This window comes from Mesoplodon mirus (assembly GCF_964341445.2).
Source record: "Mesoplodon mirus genome assembly, chromosome: 18".
Taxonomy (NCBI): domain Eukaryota; kingdom Metazoa; phylum Chordata; class Mammalia; order Artiodactyla; family Ziphiidae; genus Mesoplodon; species Mesoplodon mirus.
Genome location: NC_138994.1, coordinates 56,497,777 through 56,518,470, shown reverse-complemented (window position 1 = coordinate 56,518,470; position 20,694 = coordinate 56,497,777). Strand labels below are relative to the sequence as shown.

The window sequence follows — 20,694 nt, the reverse complement described above, 5'->3', positions numbered from 1 at the left end:
GGCCATGACCATGGGTTGTGCACACTCTTTAGGTATTAAGTCCCTTGTTCTGACTCAGGTGCCCCGACGACTTCAATTCTCTCTCTTTTCTTCCCCTCCCCCAACACACGCCACTTTATTCATGTACACACTTACTTAGATTTCCAGGCCAGCATGCATTCAGATATTCAAGCATGCATGTGCACACCCGCACCTATATAACATTCAATGCGTGTCGTTGTTATTACTTGTTTTGTTGTCTGTCTTCCCCTGTACACCTTTGGACTGTATAACCCACAGGGTAGGAGCTGAGACTGTCTTTTTCACCATGAAAACACCAGAGGCAAGTACAGGGTCTGGCACAAAGTAGGTGCTCACTAAATACGTATGGAATAAATGGATGAATCAACCCACAAATGTGCAGACTGCATGTATCTATGTAGCAAACCACAGTGCACACACACATACAGGCATACACACCCCCAGTACATGTAGGCAAACACACATGCACACGGGAACGCAGGCACAGATCGGACCACCAGTACCCCATCCGGAGCCCAAGGTCAGGACGTGGCCATCACGCCTGCTGACGGGAGTCTCTTGGATGGGATCCAGAGCCTCCCCTCTGGAGAAGGCAGCAGCCATCATTTTGCTATCTGTCTCTCTGCTCCATTTATGGTTGAAATAAAATGTGTCACCGTTGCTTCACTGGAGAGCAATGTAGACGTGGGACGAAATGGAGAAATATCGGCCCAGCTTGCATGCTGGCTCACTGACCTGGGGGAGCTTAAGGCATCGGTGAGTTTGGACTTAACTGCCTTTTTTATTGGGCTTTAATTCACTGGTACTTTTCCGGAGAGAATCCAATAAGCAGATGCAGGGTCGAGCAGTCTCTGGGGCTGCCAGCCCCCCTTGCCCTCTCCCCGCACCCTCAGACCTGTTCTAAACCACTTCTCTGCACGGGACCACCCTTGGCCCTGTGGTGACGGGAGGAATCAGCTGTCGACGCCTGTCTCCTCCTCCCTGGCCTCCATCTTTCGCCCCTTGCCAGGCAGCCTCTCCTGTCATAACTCCCTTCCCCCCAAGGGCATTTCCATTTCATGCAATACCATTGATGGAAAGCTTACTCCGTTCCCCCCCTTGTGCGGGCTGCTGGGATACAGAAATGAACAAGAAGGAATCTTTGCCCTCTGGGAGCCTGGAATCAAAAGGAGAGGCAGACACATAAATTTCCCAGTATAATAGATACCAAAAATTAACCCATGAACAAGGTCTAGTGATTCGGGTAAGGCTACCAGACAGGACGCTTCCACTTCCTCTCGAAGGAGGAGGGAGTTTGCCAGGCAAGGTACTCCCGGGAAGGGCATGCCAGGCAGGTGGAACAGCAGGTGCAAAGGCACAGAGGCATGATAGAGCGGAGCGTGTCCGGGGCGCTGGCCAGAGGTCCCATGCGGAGGTGTGGGGGAGGGAAGAAGAGGGGCAGCGGGGCTCAGCAGGATGAACTCGAGCCTGGGAGTCGGGGAACCTGGATTCCAGTCCCGTCTTTGCCGCGAATTAGCAACGTGACTCTGGGCAAGTCATATTCCTTCCCTTCATCTGTAACGTGGAGAGTCTGAGCTCCCTGAGCTCAAAGAGGTCCTCTCCCCCCACCCCAACGCCTTCTCACCTTCTTTGCACTGACGTTTCTCTGCTCTCCTAAGGCTCTGACTTAGTTGATGCTGGTTTTGAGTTTCTGTAAAAGAAGCCGACCGCAGAAAGCCCAGTACAGACCTACTGGGGTCTGAGAATCCGACAGTCTTATAGAGCAGCTGTTGCTGCCAGCCTTTCTCTTGGGGCAGGGGAGGTCCTGGAGTCCCCCTTCTCAGAGCTCTGCCCTGAGTCCTGCAGGCTGCAGGAGCTCTCCCCAGCTAAGTGGGAGAGCCAGGCCAGCGTGGGGACGACATGGTGAAGTGCTCCTTCCTCAAGCAGGAAAACCTGATCTGCATTTCAAAGTGCACCATCCAGAATCATCCAGATTCTCAAAACGTCGCGTTGAAAAGGATGAGCTTCAGTTATCTGGGAAACTTTTCTCATTTCACCATATGAATAAGGCATGACTGAAAGTGGGGGAATGCATTGGAAAGCTTCAAAGCTCTGTGCAAATATAAATACTAACGCGCCTTTAGTATAGGGTATAGCATAGGCACTAGATACGATGGTATAGTACATCCCAGTCTGCCCAGGACGATGCCAGGTTCTCCCTGTTGTCCTGATGTAATTACTAAGAGTGCCCCCACCTTTCACTGTCAAAGGGGCCCTCCTTGGGGCATAAATGTTATAACTGCGCTGGTTGTTAAGCTCTCAAGGCAGGGGTGATAGCAGGGAAGCAGCGTGCTCTAGTGGAAAGGAATGAACTTTGTATTACGCTGACCCTGGATGTCAGTCCCACTCTACCTTGGATACCTGACTGAACCTTTCTGAGCTCAGCTTTCTTATATGTAAAATGGGAATCTAACACCTCCCACGCTGAGTCTTTCAGAGAAATAAAGGAGACGTTGCCTGTAAGTACCTAACACGTATGTGCTCAGTCTATCTTCCCTCGACATCTGTGTCCTTGGCAATCCCATAGTGCTCAGTGCCGGGTGTAGAGGAGATTGGATGTTGAATGCACGAATGAAGGAGTCCTTCAGTCCATCAAGCCCAGAAGCAGAAGTTGGGGCTCCTCTCCCTGCACTCCAGCTCCCTCTTCTGTCAAATGAGCTGAGACATTCTGAGAACTGGGAGTCATCTCCTGTGGATGGAGGGTTTGATCCTTTTGCAGCATCTTCCCCCCCACCCCGCCATCCTCCATCCCAGAGCCTTCTCATAGTGCCTGCATGGATTTCTCTCTGCTCTTCCACTTCTAACCTCCATTCAGCTTCTCCTTTTCTCTTTCTTTCTCTTTGGTGGTACTGGTGGGGGCCAGGGCCGCTCTTCATCTCCATTCCAATGCCTAGCCTGAGAGATCAATATAGACCTTACCCAGCCTTTGTATTTCCCCAGGTCCCTCATTGTTTCCCCAATGCCTGTTGGCAACACTGTTTTATTCTTGGGGACACCGGGACTTAGGGACCATGGATGTGAGTTTGGATCCTGAGCCCTGCTTATGGGCTTAAAGGGCTGATTTGGGGATGATCATTTGCTTAGGGTAGAATGTCTTGTAACCTCTCAGAGTCTAAGTTTTCCATCCCTAAAAGGGGCATAATAACACAGACGACCACGATGAGGATTGAATACATAACTGTGTAAGCTGTCTCGCACAACGCTTGGCCTTAACCCAGAATCAGGTTCTTCACAGTCCGGCCCAAGCCACCTTTCCCATCTCATCCTCCACTTCTTTGGCTCACAGCGCCACAAATTAAAATTCCAGCCATGATTTCTAGTTCCACCGTCAGTGGACTGAGCCAACCCAGACCCGTCTTCCACTCCATGCACGTAGACATGCAGAACAAAGTACAGTTTTTAAAAAAATCTTTAATGCAGAGCCAAGCTCGAAAGAAAAGGAAACTTCAGGTTCCAGAAATGAGAAAACCCTGGAACCAAGATGCCTGCATAAAGCCAGGACCCAGGAATAGCCATCTCTCCACCAAGGGGGTCTGGAAAAGTCCACCTACCAAGGAAATAGATCTCTGCTGGGGGCTCTAGGTGGCGTGTGTGTGTGTGTATATACAAGTGTGTGCACATGTGTGCGTGTGTGTACATGTGCTCCGCTCAATTCAGGTAAAATCCCCTGAATACCTACTGTGTGCACTCCCCAAGCTGGACACAGGGGATCTGGCCCACAGTCCCCTCCCTCCACTGGAATGTCAGAGTGCATCCCCAGGAGGGCAGAGACCCTTGGGGATATATTCATTGCTGTGCTGAACACTTTCCCCATATTCTCATTTAACTGCATGACAGATTTGCAAGGTGGAGGGTATGAAAAAGAAGAACTGAGGAAGGGAAATTAACTAACTTCTAGGTCAGGACAGAGCCAGCATTTGAAACCAGACAATTTGAGTCTGAACTCTTGCATTTAGATGCCCTGGTACATGACCTCGTACCAGAGAGTAGGTGTGCAAAAATGTTTGTTGAATGAAAACCCTAATGAGTGGCCGGGAGGGGCTTCCAGAGCAGTTCAGGATGCTGCGGTCAGGGTCGGACCGAGCAGGCCCAGTCCAGGCAGCACTGACCTGCGAGGGGCCCCGCATCCAGCCCAGCTCTCTGTAAAAGGTGCCAATTTTAAATGAAGTGGACTCCCCTGGCCTATAGGTGCTTGAGAGATGGTTTCTCCTGTCTCGGGACGATTGCATCGGGCCCCACTTCCTCCGAGGCTCTTCTCAATTTTTTTTTTCCCTCCCCACTGTGCATCTGGCTCTAATTCCTTTCCTGGGTCCCATTTGGTAGTTACCACTTATGTTCTAAAACGCGCCATTAGGCATCTGATGTATGGTGTGTTCAGTGGGTGACCGTGCTGGTGCTCCAAGCCGTTCGTGGAAATGAAGAGGCTACCACCGTCTGCCGTGAGCACCGCCTGCTGACAGTGGCTGCCAGTCGGTCCCCTGGGGGGTCTGTGGGCCCAGATGGGGGAGGACAGACTGTCCCCCCAGCCTCACAGGTCCCCCCAGGGACATGAGCCCTGGAGTGAGCAGGTCTGGCTAAAGCACCTGTCTCCACATTTAGCTAAGCGTCCGTTTGTTTACCTGGAGCCCATTTATTACACACCCACTGTGTACCAGGCGAGATGAGGGTGCCTTTCCTGCCCTGTGGAGTTCATTGTGTATGACTCCAGGCCCAATCCAAACAAGCTTAGGGTCTGAGGTGGGGTCATAGCTGTAGCCAAGTGGGTCTGGGGTCCATGGGGGCTGCCAAGGGGAGACTGTGTCCTGTCAACGTGGGCACACAGCTCTCAAGCACCAGGTACCTCTACAGCAACAGCAATGAACTGGGGGGTGGAAAGCCCCAGCAGTTACTCCTAAAAATTGCTTGGGATCCTTCTAGAATCCTGGAATGTTATCAGTGAAAGAGTTCTCATAGATTTTTTTTTCCTGCCTTTTAAGCCAGGCTGACCCATTCAGACACCCCTCCCTTCGCCATCCCTAAGATGTGGCCTCCAGTGGTAGCTGGTGAATGAGACAGACCTTCAAGCCCATCCCTTTCTCCCCACGGGAGCCTGTCTTTCTTTGGGCTCATCTCCCCCTTATAAGTAGTAATAACCCTAATGAGCATGGCTGTCTAGATGCCAGGCACCCAAGCTCTTTTAATCCTATGAGGTAGGTCCGGCCTCCCATTTTCCAGATGAGAAAACTGAGGCTCATAGAGGTTGAGTGCCTTGCTCAGGTTCAAACAGCTAGTCAGCAGTGGCATATGGCTCAGAGCCTGAAAACTCAGACTGCTTTCCACACCTGCAATTCCTCTTGACTTGGATCTTTTCCTCACTCCACGCCCCTCCCCCCAGGTCTAGCGGCCTTCCTAGACACCTTGGGTATTTTAGCCCCAGCATCTCCCACTGTCTGGACTGAGGGTCTCTGGCTCCAGTTCGTGGCTCTGGAGGATCCAGCTCTCCTCCAGACCCTCTGCCAGGACAGGACAGGCTTGCCCAACACCCCCACTCAAGGAGGAGAAGGATAAGGATCCTGACCAAGGTTATCTGGTTCAGGCCCCTGCTCCTGGAATACCCTCCTGGGTGGCGGTGTTGAGGATGCACAGAGTATTTGCATAAACACTTCTAGCAACAGGGAGCTCACTGTCTCCCAACACAGCCCATTAGATTCATCTCTGTTCAATAATGAACATATATCAGCTTTTAATTATGAAAAAATTTTAAACATATACAAAGTAAACAAGATAGTATAATGAACCCCATGTGCCCACCATCCAGATCCAACAATATTAACTTTTGTGTGTGTGTGTGTGTGGTACACGGGCCTCTCACTGTTGTGGCCTCTCCTGTTGCGGAGCACAGGCTCCGGACGCGCAGGCCCAGCGGCCATGGCTCACGGGCTTAGCTGCTCTGCAGCATGTGGGATCTTCCCGGACCGGGGCACGAACCCGCATCCCCTGCCTCGGCAGGCAGACTCTCAACCACTGCGCCACCAGGGAAGCCCCAATATTAACATTTTGACATTCTTTTTTCCTCTGTTACTCTGTTCACCCCTATCCCTCGCTTAAGGACAATGATGATGATAATGATGATTTAACATTTCCTTTTGTTGTTGTAAAATTTATGTATACTGAAATGCACCTATCTTAACTGTATTGTTTTGACAAATAGATACACTGGTGTAACCCATACCCTTAGGATATAGAATATGTCCATCTCCCCAGAAGGATTACTGTGGCATATTTTAATTGTTAAGTTCTTTCCCTATGTCCAACCCAGATCTTGGCACTATTCTCCATGGTAGTACAGAATAAGTCTCTTCTCTCTTCCAAATGATATCCCCTCAAATATTTACAGATAGCTGTCATGATCCTCCTTAAGTCTGCTCTTTTTCCATTTTAAATACCCCCACTTCCTCCAGCCATTTCTTCTTTGTTCTCAGAAGACAGGGGAACTGGCTGCTGACATTGATAAAAGGGACCCTGATTTCACCCTCACCAAATCTCTCCCTGGCCCATCCAACCTGAAGTCGTGAGCTCAGGCAGAGGTCTTGGCCACTTGCTTAAGTTCCTGCTTTGAAGAAAGCTGGCTCACGGGGGGAGCTGCACAGGAGTCCTAGCTTTATACAGTTTTTGATCAGCTACTGTTGTGTGCAAATTTCTTTCTTTATAAAACAAATTGCACCATTATTCTTTCAGTCATTCTCTTTGAAGTTGATCATTCAACAAACTTCTACTGAGTACCTGTGCTAAGCTAGGCTCTGCATAGAGCCCTTGGATAAATAGATAAGACATAGTCTCAGAGTTTGGGGATGGAGCAAAAATAGACAAATAAATGAAAGCATTAATTTATTCAGCATTCATTGGTTTTCTGCTAAGTCCCTAAAACTAGGGCGGATACAGGGAATATGGTAGCTAGAGGATGCTCACCCCTGCAGAGACTTGCAGGGGTGACAGCTGACAGCTCTCCCTGAAGCTTACAGGGGTTGAGAGGAGGAAATCAACTGGATATTTTCAAGGTAGAACCTATAGGACTTAAACATGCAGAGAGCTGCTGACCTGCCCCCCTCAATTCTCTGATTTGGTGGAACAGTGTTGTAGAATTTCACTTGAATTTTGGGGACATAGCAAAGGCTCATACTGTTAATCAGTGACACCCCTGGGCCATCCTGGAGAGCCTCAAGCCATCACTCTGCCATGTCTAGGAAACAGTTGGCACTCATGTGGTTTCACGTCCTGACTTGTAATTAGTCTAATTTATACTCAGACATGTTAGAACATGCTCAGGTGCAAATCCTAGATTTTGCCCCATTGCTGAGAAATATTAACCTAGATTTCTTTTTGTCACTGTTACATAGTGGGATACAGAAAGCCCAGGTTTCTTAATCGGACAAAAGGGTGGAGCTCCTGGCTCTACTCTGACTTGCTGCATGACCTTGGGCCAGTCGTTTGACCTCCCGTGGATTCTGTTTCTTCTTCTCTAACAATGGGAACAATAGTAGGGTTCCTGGGTGGTTTGAATGGGAACGTGCGTTTAAGCTCCTGGCATGGCATCTGACATTTAGCAGGCATTCTGTCTCAATTATCCCTCTGGAGAAGATCTGAAGCTATTACCAGGGACCTCTAAAAGCACTCACCAAACAGATGCTTACCCCCCTCACACCCCAGAAGAACAGACAGTTGACAGGGCTGGAGAGACAGCAAAGCCTATTAAGGAACTTACATTTGATCCTCCAAAAAGCTCTTCAGACCTCACTCGGGGTTGGTACAGACATCATTAATTTTGGTCCCCAGGGCATCTCTGTGAGGCAGGTGCGGCCAGTCCACTTGACACATGAGAAAGCAGACTCACGGAACCAGAAGCTGGAAGTGCCTGGACTTCATTCCCATCTGACCCTGAGAGGTGTTATTATCGCCATTCTTCAGATGGAGGAATCAGAAGGTCAGAGAAAATAAGTCACTGGCCCAAGGTCACATGGCTCAGGACTGGTAGAACTGGGATCCCCACCTGGATCTGTGTCAGTAAAAAAGCCTGTGATCTTTCACTTCTCTGTGATGCCTCCTGCAAGTAACTCACCCTCTCTTGAGCCTCAGTTTCTTCATCTGTAAATGGGACAATAGTGTCTATTTTGCAAGCTTGTGAGAACAGCCTGTCATGCCACTTTCATCATGAATGCCTTTCTTCTGATCTTCATCTGACTTTGTCTGGAGCAGGGCCCAGACGAGGGTGAGGCAAGCGAGGCACCTGGGGTGCAAAATTTAAGGAGGTGCTGACTCTCAGCCCCCCGGAAGTGAGTGGCTCCTTAAATTCCGTGCCCTAGGCACCTCACCTACCTCATCCTAGTCCAGGCTCTGATTTGGAGATGAGGAGATGCGATGGGCTTGGTGGGGGAGTGTGGAGAGGATGGGAAAGATTGGGGTAGGTCATGCTGATATCAAAGCAGTAGCTGAAAACTGGCCCTCTGAAAATGTAGAAAAGCTCAACAGGACCGAAGGGTTAGAACAAATACTACACAAGCGGACCTTGCTTCATGTTCATTGTTCCTCAGGAGCTGCATTCTGTAAACTGATGTGTGGGAATCAAGGATGGCCTTACAGCTGCTCCGTCGCCTTGATGATCTAAAGCTGTTTTTTCTCCGTTTCTACCCTGACAGCTAAGGGGAGTCTCCATGTCTTATTTATCTTTGTATTCCCAGGACCTCACAGAGTATTTGACATGTGATAGTTGCTCATTAGATGTTGAATGAACTAAAATTCTTTGTCTTTCATTCTGAAAGCCCCTAATCATCTCAGGTCCTTTGGTCCTTTGATCCTAAGTCAAGGAACTGTGGTACCATGAAAATTACAGTTGCCTGGGAGTCTAGTCCACCAGTCTGAAACAGAAAAACATAGGGGTGGTCAAGAAATATTAGCCCAACGTTAAAAGCTCATAAATGGCAGAATTGGTATTTGGTTCCCAAGCTTATGCTTGCTCCACCAGAGTGCAGGGGCCAAGTCTAAGCAATTTTTTAATATACAAAGTCCTACCTCTGCCTGTGTCACCAACTAGAGTCCCTTCTGCCTAAATCCCCAAAACTGTGGCCCTCAAGTTGCCCTGCTTAAAACTTCCCCAACTATCAGGCATTGCCCTTAACTACAGAAACACTGGCACCATCAGCAGAACTTACATTCTTCCAGCACAAGGAGGGTAAATAGGATTCAACTCACTTGCCAACTCTAATAGTGGCAGCCAGAATTACTAGGCTGAAAAAAAAACTGTGAGACTCAGAGGGAAAGAGTGCTGTGATCCATTAGTTATGTCTGCTATGGACCTCGGAAGGAGAGTGGTATTGTGCATGCTGTGTATCTGCCAGCTGGTCTTAATTCCACACTTCAGGAAAGCAATCTGATTAAACTGCCCTCTGCACTCATGAATCTGTGATGCCTTTAAACATTCATAATTCAAGCTTTGCTACTGAGATTACATGCTACTCAACCTCCAAGACCAGCCATGGGGAAGAACTAGAAGACAATGACATCCTCTGAGCAGTTCCTGGAGAAGCTGAAATATGCTTTGGTTTTGGGGGTTTTTTTTTGTGGTACGCAGGCCTCTCACTGCTGTGGCCTCTCCCGTTGCGGAGCACAGGCTCCGGACGCGCAGGCCCAGGGGCCATGGCTCACGGGCCCAGCCGCTCTGCGGCATGTGGGATCTTCACGGGCCCAGCCGCTCTGCGGCATGTGGGATCTTCCCGGACCGGGGCACGAACCCGTGTCCCCTGCATCGGCAGGCGGACTCTCAACCACTGCGCCACCAGGGAAGCCCCCTGAAATACGTTTTTAATGAGAAAACATGAGATCAGTAAGAAAGTGATATGAGGATTTTCGTGCCGTGTGGGTTGTTACCTGTTTGACCTTTTCTTGACCAGCTTTCAGAATCAACCTGCCTTGGGATTGTTTTCAGCCCTGGCATTAATTGGAACATCTGCTTTACTTCTGTTAACATCATAAACCATCATTTGGTATTTACCCATGCATTGTTTTCCATGCAACCCTGTAGAATAATGTGAAATTAACCAGGAACACAATAGAACACATTTCTGATCCCCACCTTTCCCCTCCCCCATCCCACACCTGCTCAAAGAAGGGCGATTCCCAGAAGGTGTGTAGTAAGGCAGGTGCAAGGAATGACATGTGTCTTATCTCAGGGTGGGTCATCCAGGTATAAAACACTCACAGTGGGATGGGAAGCCCGCCCAAGCCCCCTGGGGTAGGTGTTGGGAAGGTGGGGGAAAAGTGAGGTTCAGCTGAGAAGCCAGGCTGATACACACTTCTTATAGAGGAATACCCAAGGAATGTTCCAGAAGGGATCTGGGCACGGCCACAGGAAAACCAAATGGGCACATATTCCTGTTACAAAGTCCAGCAGACAGCAGTTAGAAGAGGGCACAGGGCTGTAGTCATAGGATCAGGCAAGCAGCTGTAAAAAGAACTCCTAACAGGACCAGGAACCCAGAAATCACAGCGTGTAGGAGCTGAGATTTCAGAACTTGGGTGCAAAAGCCCTACGACAAACAATTATCTTAACTAATGTTACTACGTAGGTACCCTCTGCCAGCCACTTCCCGTCCATTATCTCGTGAGTAATCAGAACGTAGACTAAGATGTGCCCCGCTGTGGGGCTCTGCACCCTGGAAGGGCCGAATGTGGCAGAACTCAGGGCTACATCCCGGTGCATCCGGGTGGCTGCACCTTGAACACAGCCCTGCCCCCAGTCACCTCTGCCTGGGAGCTGGCACACACTGGGGCATCAGGAATCGAGTCAGCAGGGTTAGAAGGAAGGAATGGGAGCAGCAGAGGGACGTGGTACCGGGCTGTGGATGGTTTGTGCCCGCTCTTTCTCCTTCACTTTTTCTGAGCCTCTGCCTTCCTCGAAGGCAGGGAACCCCTCCTGAGTCCTGCTCCCCACATCTGAGGACAGCCAAGTGGATGGTCTTTGCAGTGAGCCTTGGCTTGCTAGAAATGGGCTCTTTTTCTTAACCCACCTGCCTTGGCCCTATGTCCCTAAGTGGGGCTTGGTGACCTGCTGGCAGTGTGCAGATCAGAGAGCCAGGCTTAGGGGGTTGGCGGGGGGGTCCACTGAGACTGACACTGGTTTCCTCGGAGAGAACCAGATGCCAGCTCTTCTCAGTCACTGCATGGGTGTCTTAGTGATTATCAACTAGCTGACAGCTCAGCTCCACTATACATTGGGCACAACGGCTGGCACATAGTAGGTGTTCAGCCGGGATAACCTGACTCTGAAGACTTCCACAAATCCTGCCCACCTCTTAGTAGAGCCCATCACTGTCTACCTGGGTAGGGGTTGGGGAGGGGTGGGTTGGGTCCGGAAGCAGAAGAGAGCTGGAGTGATGGGCTGGTAGGCAGGGCTCAGCGGGCACCACTGGCCTTCCTGACATCAGCATGGCCCTGTTAAGACCAGGAGCCAACCTAAGGGATCTGTCTCAGCATGCCAAGTGCCACTGGTTTCAGCCGCCCTGTCCCTGAGAGAATTCTGTATCAGTCCCTGCAGTACTTGGTACCATCCAGGATCATTCTGCAGGGCCACCCTCCCTACTAGGTGGTCCCTAAAGAGTTGATTCATGTCTGCATCCCCAACGCCCGGGGAGGTGCTGGAACACAAGAGATGTTCTGTAGATGTTCACTAAACAACTGAACGGATGAGCCACAGATGTGGTCCCAGATGGAACAACATCTCAGATTCCATGTCTACAGGCAAATAACAACTCTTTCGCCTCCCCTGCTCCTTCAGGGCTTAGACAGGATCCAGGCCACAGACAAGAATGTTCTCTGCCTGGCCCGAGGATTTGTGTTTCTATGAAGTGCTTTCAGACCCATGACAGCCTTTTGGATCTTTAGGACAGTTCTATCGGAAGTTATTCTTACCAGCATTTCGAGGATGAGAGATCAAGGTTCAAGAGGAAATGACTTCCCCAAATCAGGGCAGAGCCAGCATTGGAAGCTGGGGCTGCCTCGTTCCCAATTCCATGCTTGACTTTTTTCTTGCGCCCAGACACCTGCCCATGAAGTGCCTACTACGTGCCAGGTACGGGACCAGGCACTGGGAATCCAGAGGTGAAAACAATGCAGCCTGTACTGCCCACAGGAGACAGGCAGTGGAGGACCCCAGCAGAAAGAGCAACCAACCCATCCTTGAGTCCCCTTGGAAACTTCCATCATGCCCAGACTCCCCTCCCCCGACCTGCCAAGCTGCAGTCGAACTTGAAAGGCTTCTAGCTCCCCACATCCCACTTCATGACCCCAGGTCAGGCCCAATTTGGGGTGCTCACATGAGGTGCCAGGAGGGATTCATCGGCGGGGGTCTGGCATTTCAAATGACCCTCCAGGTGCCTTCCAGTTGCCCCTGTGCCTCTGTGAGCCATCCTCCTAGAGAACATTTGCTCACAAAATGTGTGACTTGAAGGACAGCCCTCAGAGTCACCCGTCGCACCCCTCCGTGCTGTTTCCCCAGCTCACAGATTTGTAGTCACCTGATGCTCTTTTCTTCTCTGTGTGGGACTCACACATCTCTTCCCGCGTGGTCTGAAGCTCTCTGGACAGTTGCCCAGCAGAAAAGGCCCAGGCTGTGCTTCATGCTTGGAAGGAGGAGACAGGCGGGCTTCTTAGTGAAACTGGCACAACAAATGTCACATCCCGGCAGATGGGTGCAGGGGCCTGGAGGAGGGGGATGGCAGTACCCTAGTATACGCTCAAAGAATGCCAAGGGTTCTTTGAGCGGCCCATACCTATAAAGGGAGAAGTCAGGCGAACCACTCTGTAGCGGTAGGACCTTGGATGAGGTATTTAGCCTCGCAGAGCCTCAATTTCTCATCTGCACATTGGGGAGAATAACACCTACGTCTGTGGGCTGTGTGAGCCTTAAAATATAGAAGGTGTATAAGCAATCAGCACTGTGCCTGCCTCGTGGTAAATGCCCAGTGACTGTACATTCTTCTTTCCCCTTCAAAAAGGAGCCTGAAAAAGAATGATATTATTGATGTCCTAAAAGAGACGGGTCGGGAAGCGGGGAGAAGTGTTTGCCAAGGGACCACTTTCCCCTCATCTCCTTCATTCCCAAGGACCACAACAGCCATGAGGAGGTGCTTTCATGGGTATCCATGAAATGGATGAAATCGCCTTTTTAATCTCATTGTGGGGAAAAAGCAGAGTCATGCAACAGTCCTTGGAACATGATAGGTGGTCAAAAATTCCTGTTGCAAGAAGAGATGAATAAGCAAGGAGGTTTCTTAACGAGATGCCGTCCTTGCCTTCAAAGAGCTGACTGTCTAGGGCCGCCTCCTCACGCACACATCCCTCTTCCATATTTCATTTTCAAACATGTTCCTTGCAACTTCAGAAAACAAAAGACAGCTTCATTTTGTTTACTGGAAGCCTGGTAACCCATTTGACAGACTGTCTCACTTCCCAATGTGTGAAATGTGTTGGAGGAGTTTGACAGAGAAAAACAGCAGATGAAACAGTGGGCTTCAGCATGTCCATTATTTTGAAAGCAGCCTAATGAGAAATTTCAGCAACTCGCTGGGAGGAAAGTTCATTCAACTCAAGACTGAGCTTTAGAGGCCTTTTGGAGCAGCACAATTTCATTTCCTTCAAGTGTAATAAGCAAGAAAAGACAAGGAACCCACTGCTTAGGAAAAGCCCTAAAGGTCAGGATTAATGAAGGGTTGGAAGGTTTGAAGCTTGCAGGCCCAGTTGTGTGCTAGTAAGTGGATATTTCAACAGTCCTTAAGGGAGCTTATACATAATTTATTTTCTTAAGTAGGTACATGGTGTTGAAATGTTGTTTGCACTACTAATTGGACCAGAAAACTGTGTCTTCATGGGTATCTGCCGTTCCTAACCTTTCCCAGCAAGGGCTCCACATTGCATTTCCCAGACTCTGTAAGGCAGGGTGCCCCAACAGGTCATACCGAGCCTAGAGGCTGGCACCCAGGACAGCTGGAGTTGCCAATCTTTCTTATTGCTGGATGCAGTACCCCGGGAAGGGAAGCTTAGCCATAATCTCCAACCCCTGGTGTGTGCAAACAGAAAGCTTTAGAGGAAGAGCACAGACCCAAGCCCAGGTCTCAGCTCTGCCCCCAAACTCCCAAACTGTGTGACCTGGGGCAGGACACTTCACCTCTCTGAGCCTTAGACTCTCCACATGCAAAATGAGACATTTGGGCGGGAAGATTTTGGGCAAAGATGACTTTCACCCTGGAATCTCTACTTACCAGCTCTGTGACCTGGTTCAGCCTCTCTGGGCCTCAGTTTCCTTATCTGTAAGACGGGGGTGATAATACCAAACTCATAGGGCTGCTGCAAAAATTAGTGACAACAGATAAAATGTGAATGGTGCTCCAGAGAGGGTAGCAAAGCCAGTCTGTGACATCGGGGCTATTCTTAGAGCTACTGGAAGGCAGTGAGACCCTCTCCCCATCCCCACATCCAGGTTTCTTTTATCTAGAAAGTGCCAACTATGAACGATTATATGCCAACAAATTGAATAACCTAGAAGAAATGGACAAGTTTCTAGAAACAGATGGCCCACCAAAACTGAATCAAAAAGAAATAGATCATTTGAACAGACCAATCACTAGACGTGAAATAGAATCTGTAGTTTAAAAACAAACAAACAAACAAACAAAAACTCCCTGTAAACAGAAGTCCAGGGCCAGAGGGCTTCACTGGGGAATTCTACCAAACATACAAAGAATTTATACTGATCCTTCTCAAACTCTTCCAAAAGATTGAAGAGGAGGGAACACTCCCAGAGTCATTCTATGAAGCCACCATCACCCTGATACCAAAACCAAACAAAGACACTGCCAAAAAAGAAAATTACAGGCTAGAATGTGCCAGCTTCAGACTGGCAGTGGCTATCCACTCTACCAGTAACTGGTCACAATTCAGTTGTTGGAATCCAAATGTAGATTTTCAAAGTGGATTGTGTGCATCAAAGAATGTCCCTTTCCTACAGAACTCCATGGCCCCAGTGATCTCACTGGCTGCCCTGGGCTTTCAGCAACAGGCTTAACATTCTTAAGGGATAAGCAGTTAGTGGCACATGGCAGTTTCCATCCCCTATAACTACTTCAAGATGAGCTTAGTATCGTGCGGACATAAGCAGAGAGGACAGGACTCCTCAACCCCGCCCCCATTCTTCAATTTATGACTGACCTCCCCCATAACCCAAATAATTTCTCTCTCTTTTGCTGAAAAGGACCTAGTATGGATCCATAACTCGTAAAGATGTCTATTATGTAATCTTCCAAACAAATCCACTTGCATTCTCTCATTTAGGCATTACAACCACGTGGCAAGATTATCTTGCTCAATTTTCAGATGAAGAAACTGGAGTTGGGAAAAGTAAATGCCATGTTCAAGGCCACGGACTTGACAGATAATGAGAAATCTGCTTTGATACCTTCTTGTCTGGCTCGAAATTTCAGTGTTCCTTCCTTGGAACTTCCTTGGTGGTAAAGTCACACCCATGAGTCCCAGCTCTACTACCTACCTCTTCACTAAGTCTCAGTCTTCCCAACTGTAAAATGGGCATGTGATAATAAGATGCCTCCCCATCAGGGTAGTTGAGACCATAATTAGGAATGCTATAACTCCTATGAACATGCCAAGCAGGGGCCAGCACAGAGTAGAGGCTCAGGAACTGTTAGTTTTCTTCCCTCCAACTTCACGGGGCCATTGAGAAAGCTGAAGCTGCACACGTGCCATCTCTGAACTGTAACACACGGTACCAGTGTGAGCAATGAAACTGATGGTTGTGGGGCCCATCTTTATCTCAGGCTTCCCCCCACAACCGCCCCATCACTCATGGAGATCCAGGTTTGAAACATGCACCATCAATTCTTACAAACTGATTCAACTAAGGACAATTCTAGACTTAGCAACTTTGCAAATCCAGCCCTGCCATCCGCGACGGGGCTGTCGGCACTTACCGGGAGAGCAGAGAAGCGCCTTGGAGAATGGCAGGTCTGAAGAAGCAGCAGGCTCAGCCTAAAAGTCTAGACTTAAATAAATTGTATTTTCTGGCTGGTGGCGATAAGGCGTAAATTTGAAGTGCATGTTACACTTACATGTCATCATGCATCGAAATGGGGAAGGAGAGCGGCATCTTGTCCCAAATTTGTAGCAGAACTGCACTGTGTGTACATAGCTCTCAGGCCTTTGATGTTGAGCAGAGAGGAAAATGATCCTCTCCGAAAAGCCCAGGCAGGAGCGGCTGAGAAGGAGGCCAGCAGAGAAGTGCCGTCAGCCTGAGCCCGCCTGTCTCTGAGCCCCTTCTCCTGCCCCTGCAAAGGTAAACTGTCTTTCCTCTAATAAATACCTTCATGGAGAAGCAAGCAAAAATGCTTAGGCACAATCAGTTAGGAAGCTGAGAAGGCCAGAGCAGAGAAAGAGAGGGAAGGGGGTGGGACAAGATGTCAGTGTGAGCTCCCGCCAGAACCAGCAAGGCTGGCCAGCACCAAAGGGCGCCTCCCAGAGGTGGGCAAGGGGATGGGAGTAGCAACAACTTGCAGCCCATTCATTCATTCATTCCACAAAACAGACACAGCCCCCGCCCCCTCCAACAAACAATCGCATGAGTCACCATCTAGTCACACGCTTTGATGTGTGCTATAAAGGAAAATACTGGGAGTGTGGGGTTATACAACAAGAAGTAGTAGCAGGGTTTATACTGTCCCCGTAATACTCGCACATAATAGGAGCTCATGCGCATGAATAGTGATTGGCTGATGGAAAAAGCAAGGCAGAGAGCAGCGGCGTATGGCTCAGAAACATCCCAATGACAATGTCAACATGCTCAGAAAGATCGCGTGTGTTAGAATCAGACGGACATGACTTTGAATCTCAGCTTCTCTACTTAAGAGCTGTGTGACCTTAGGCAAGTCGCTTAACCTCTCTGGGCTGTGGTTTCTTCCGCTGCATGATGGGAGGAAGAACACCCACCCGTGTTTACTGTTGCATGTGAGAGCTGCCGTGGTGAAAGAGCAAGGGGAACAGTAGGAGGGATGTCCTATAACTTGGTCCAGGAGCACGGGAAGGCTTCTTGGAGGAGGAGATGCATCAATCCAGTCTTGGGGAACAGAGGCTGCCCAGGCAGAGAACTAGATGTTGTCCAGGCAGAAGGAGGAATGAGAGGAGTTACAGGCGGCGGCAGCAGCAACTAGAAAACCGCAAGTACTACGTGAACCAGCAGGACACATCCAGAGGTGCTGCAAGTTGCTTGATCTGGCTCCACCCACCCACTCACTCACATTCATTCATTCACTCGTTCATTCATCCACTTGACATATATTTCTGGATCACCCCCAGGTGCCAGGCCCCGTGCTAGATTCCTCGATGTACATGCAGAGGTAGTCCCTGAACCCGTGGAGCTTCTCTTCTAGTGGATTCTCGTGGACTCTGATGGGAAGAGGAGGATAGGGCAGGCAGAGAGCATCATAGAAAACTGGGTGTGGAGGGAGGGCCTGGACCTTACTGTAAGGGGGATGGGCAGTCCTGGTGGATTTTAAGCACAGGCTTAATATAATAGGTTTGCATTTCTGAAAGAGTGAGCCACCGTGAACTTAGAGGATGGGCTGGAGAAAGTTGTCTGGAATCCGGGAGCCTAGCTAGGAAACTGCAGCGGCCCAGGCAAGAAATGATGGGGGTCCTGAGTTAAAGCAGTGCAGAAGAGAGAAGGCAAAATTCAAGTCGGATGTAGAGACAGTGTTGACGAGCCCTGCCGGCTAATTGCATGTGGGGGTGAGGAAGAGGAGGCGTGGACAGCCACTCTGAGGGTCTGGCTTGAGCCCCTAGGCAGGTGGCAGTGCTATTCCCTGGGACATGGTGTACAGAACCATCCAGTGGGGCACAGAGGCTGAGGAAGATTTGATCCCACAGGGACATGCTGAGTGTCGGGGATCCATGGGTCCCCCTGAGGTCACGCTTAGCAGGCAGTGGGATCAGTGTGTCTGGAACCCAAGAGAGAGCTTGGGGCTGGAGGTGCAGATTAGAGGGTCAAGAGGATACAGATAATGCTGGACACTTGAAAGGCGCGTTACTGCCCAGGGCTGGGGGTGGGGGGTGTACAGAGGGAGAAAAGAGCAGATCCCACTGCAGCCAAAGCCAAAGGGTGTCCAGATGTGTTCTTTGATGCCAGAATCCCGCTTGGCAAAAGTCAGGCCATTAGCCAGGGGTGAGGAATCATTGTCCCCAGGAGGGTTGATTGTGACGGGCAGTGGGGACTCTAGCCTGCTGTTGGATTTCTGGGGTCTCCCCAGTCTCTGGAGCCCAGTCTGAAGTCACCCATGTGCTTCTCTCTCTCTCTCTTCTCTCCTTCAGGTGTTTACAAAATATGGGAAGTGTTACATGTTTAACTCAGGCGAGGATGGCAAACCTCTGCTTACAACAGTCAAGGGGGGGACAGGCAACGGGCTGGAGATCATGCTGGACATTCAGCAGGATGAGTACCTGCCCATCTGGGGAGAGACAGGTGAGCTGGGCCAGGGACTGGGGCAGTGGGTGATGGTGGAGGGGTGTGGACTCTGAAAGATGTTTGCCTCGGGTGGGCTGTCTTGGCCCACCTGGTGAAGGACTGCTCTCCATCAGGGGGTTCGTGACATGACAGTCAACGGGAAGGATGTCCCTGGTATGGACTGCAGTGATGCCCTGGGTTACCTTGGATTTCACTAGGTGGGAGAGGGCAGATGATGGGACTACTGGAAAGGGAAGGCAGGGAGGATGAGAGGAGGCATGGAGGAAGGTTGGAAGTAACAAGTATGGATGGGGAGGTAGGTGGCTTGGTTTTAGGAGAAGAGGAAGGGATGAACCAGCCCCTTCCTCTTCCACCATCTTGAATATCCCAACCCAGCTACCAGGCCCAAGGGAAAGGAAGGCAGACTCCTCCCACTGAGGGAAGGTGGAGAGGCTGCTGGAGAGCTGAAGGGCACAGACACAGGGGCCTGGCCCCATGGCTGCCCGTGTGTACAGTCCCCAAAGCTTATTTCGTGCATCCAATTATGCATTTATTTATTCAGCAAACTATTCATTAGCCACGTATGCTATCTCAGGCTTTGCACAAAAGTAAGGACATTAAATTGAAAAAGACCAAGCCCTTGATCACAGCCTAGAGGAGGAGACACAGAATCCAGTGGGGAGTGAGGGTCCCCTGTGCTGCGGCAGGACGGCGGACTTCGCCTGGGAGGAGGGAGGGTTCAGGGGAAACATGGGATACTTGCACGGGGTCTTGAGATTATCCTGGATTATACAGGTGGGTCCTCATAAGAGGGGTGCAGGAAGGTCAGACAGAGAAGGCAACGTGATAACGGAAGCGGAGGTTGGAGCGATGCAGCCAGTAAGCCTAGGGATGCTGACCGCCTCTAGAATCTCAACAGTTGGAGAGAGTAAAAAGGTGCCCAAGCGTGGGACGCTGGATGCCAAGGAGACCCAAAGTGAGATTAACGCTGGGTTCAGGGAGAAACGGGGGGGAAGGGGGAGGGGGTCTAGAGATGGGCCTGGGAGGGGCCACAAAGAGGGATGAAAGGAGAGAAGATTCCAGCAGGACAGAGGCTTGGGCCCTCAGGTTGGCGCTGAGGAGCGGGTGGAGGCCAAGCAGGCTGGCCCTCACTTCTTGCGGTCCCCACCCCGTGATTCCTGCAGCCAATCCCCCCAGCCCCCATCCTGAGGTCTGGCCCTCACCAGGCCCAGGCCCACCAGGCTTCTGAGGGCAGCGAAGACCTCCCCCCACCCGGGGTGACTACCCACAAACCCCGAGCTCTCCCCCCTCCACCGCACCGGCCTTCCCGCGGCTCTTGTCTGAGCATCCCACGGGGCGGGGGGTGGGGGGTGAGCAGGGTCACTCACCTCGCATTGTGCTCAGTCCTCCTGCTGTTGCAGCTGAGCGGCAAAAGGGCGCCACGCGACTCATTCCAGCACCATCTCTGGCAACTCACCTCAGGCTCCAGGCCCTCCAAGCCCAGTCTGACCCTGGTTGAGCAGACGCTTCGTTGATCCCGTCCACTTTCCTGAATTCAGTATCCCTTGTCCCCCCTCCAGCAATGTGGGAGACGGTCCCTCTGGGACCGTAATCGTCCTCCCTCCTGGCCTCCCCCTCACCGCAGCCCCACGTGCTAGGAAGGGCCCCTCATCCCCGTTTGCCAGGGAAGGAGGCTGAGGTTCGGTGACTTCACCCAGGCCACCCAGCCAGGCCTCCTGAATCCCTACCTCCAGGCTTCCTCTGTGGTACCTTTCTTCAGGCTGATACGTCACCATGCACGAGCATCTCTTGGAGACTCTGGTCACCTTAAAGCTGCTCGTTTCCTGGGCTGGTTGGGGGTGGGGGGGTGAGCCTCACGTGGGTGGGAGTGAGGTCCACACACCTGCCGAAGGATGAGCGGTGGGCTCTGGCAGGTGAGGGATGCTGGTCCACAAGGCCACCTAAGGAGGCACGGCCACATCCTGCTGTTTGCTCATTGCTCCCGAGGGCTGGGGGCACGGCCAAGCCTCTCACTGCCACAGTCCTCGGCGTGGAGGAGCCTTCCTGACCTGCCAAGCCGTGTGGCTCCACAGATGCCATCT

The 20,694-nt window shown here is 50.7% G+C and overlaps 1 protein-coding gene across 2 annotated transcripts in view; it reads left to right on the top strand.

Moving 5' to 3' along the window:
• The window catches only part of ASIC2 (acid sensing ion channel subunit 2), a gene marked incomplete at its 5' end in the record, with an annotated part of 989,736 nt that overhangs the window by 894,993 nt on the left and 74,049 nt on the right, over window positions 1-20,694 (top strand). For both annotated transcript variants that reach the window (XM_082603153.1, XM_082603152.1), the window contains one exon: window positions 18,460-18,610. In XM_082603153.1, coding sequence (XP_082459279.1) covers window positions 18,460-18,610 — 151 coding nt within the window. The remainder of the gene's footprint in view (window positions 1-18,459; window positions 18,611-20,694) is intronic.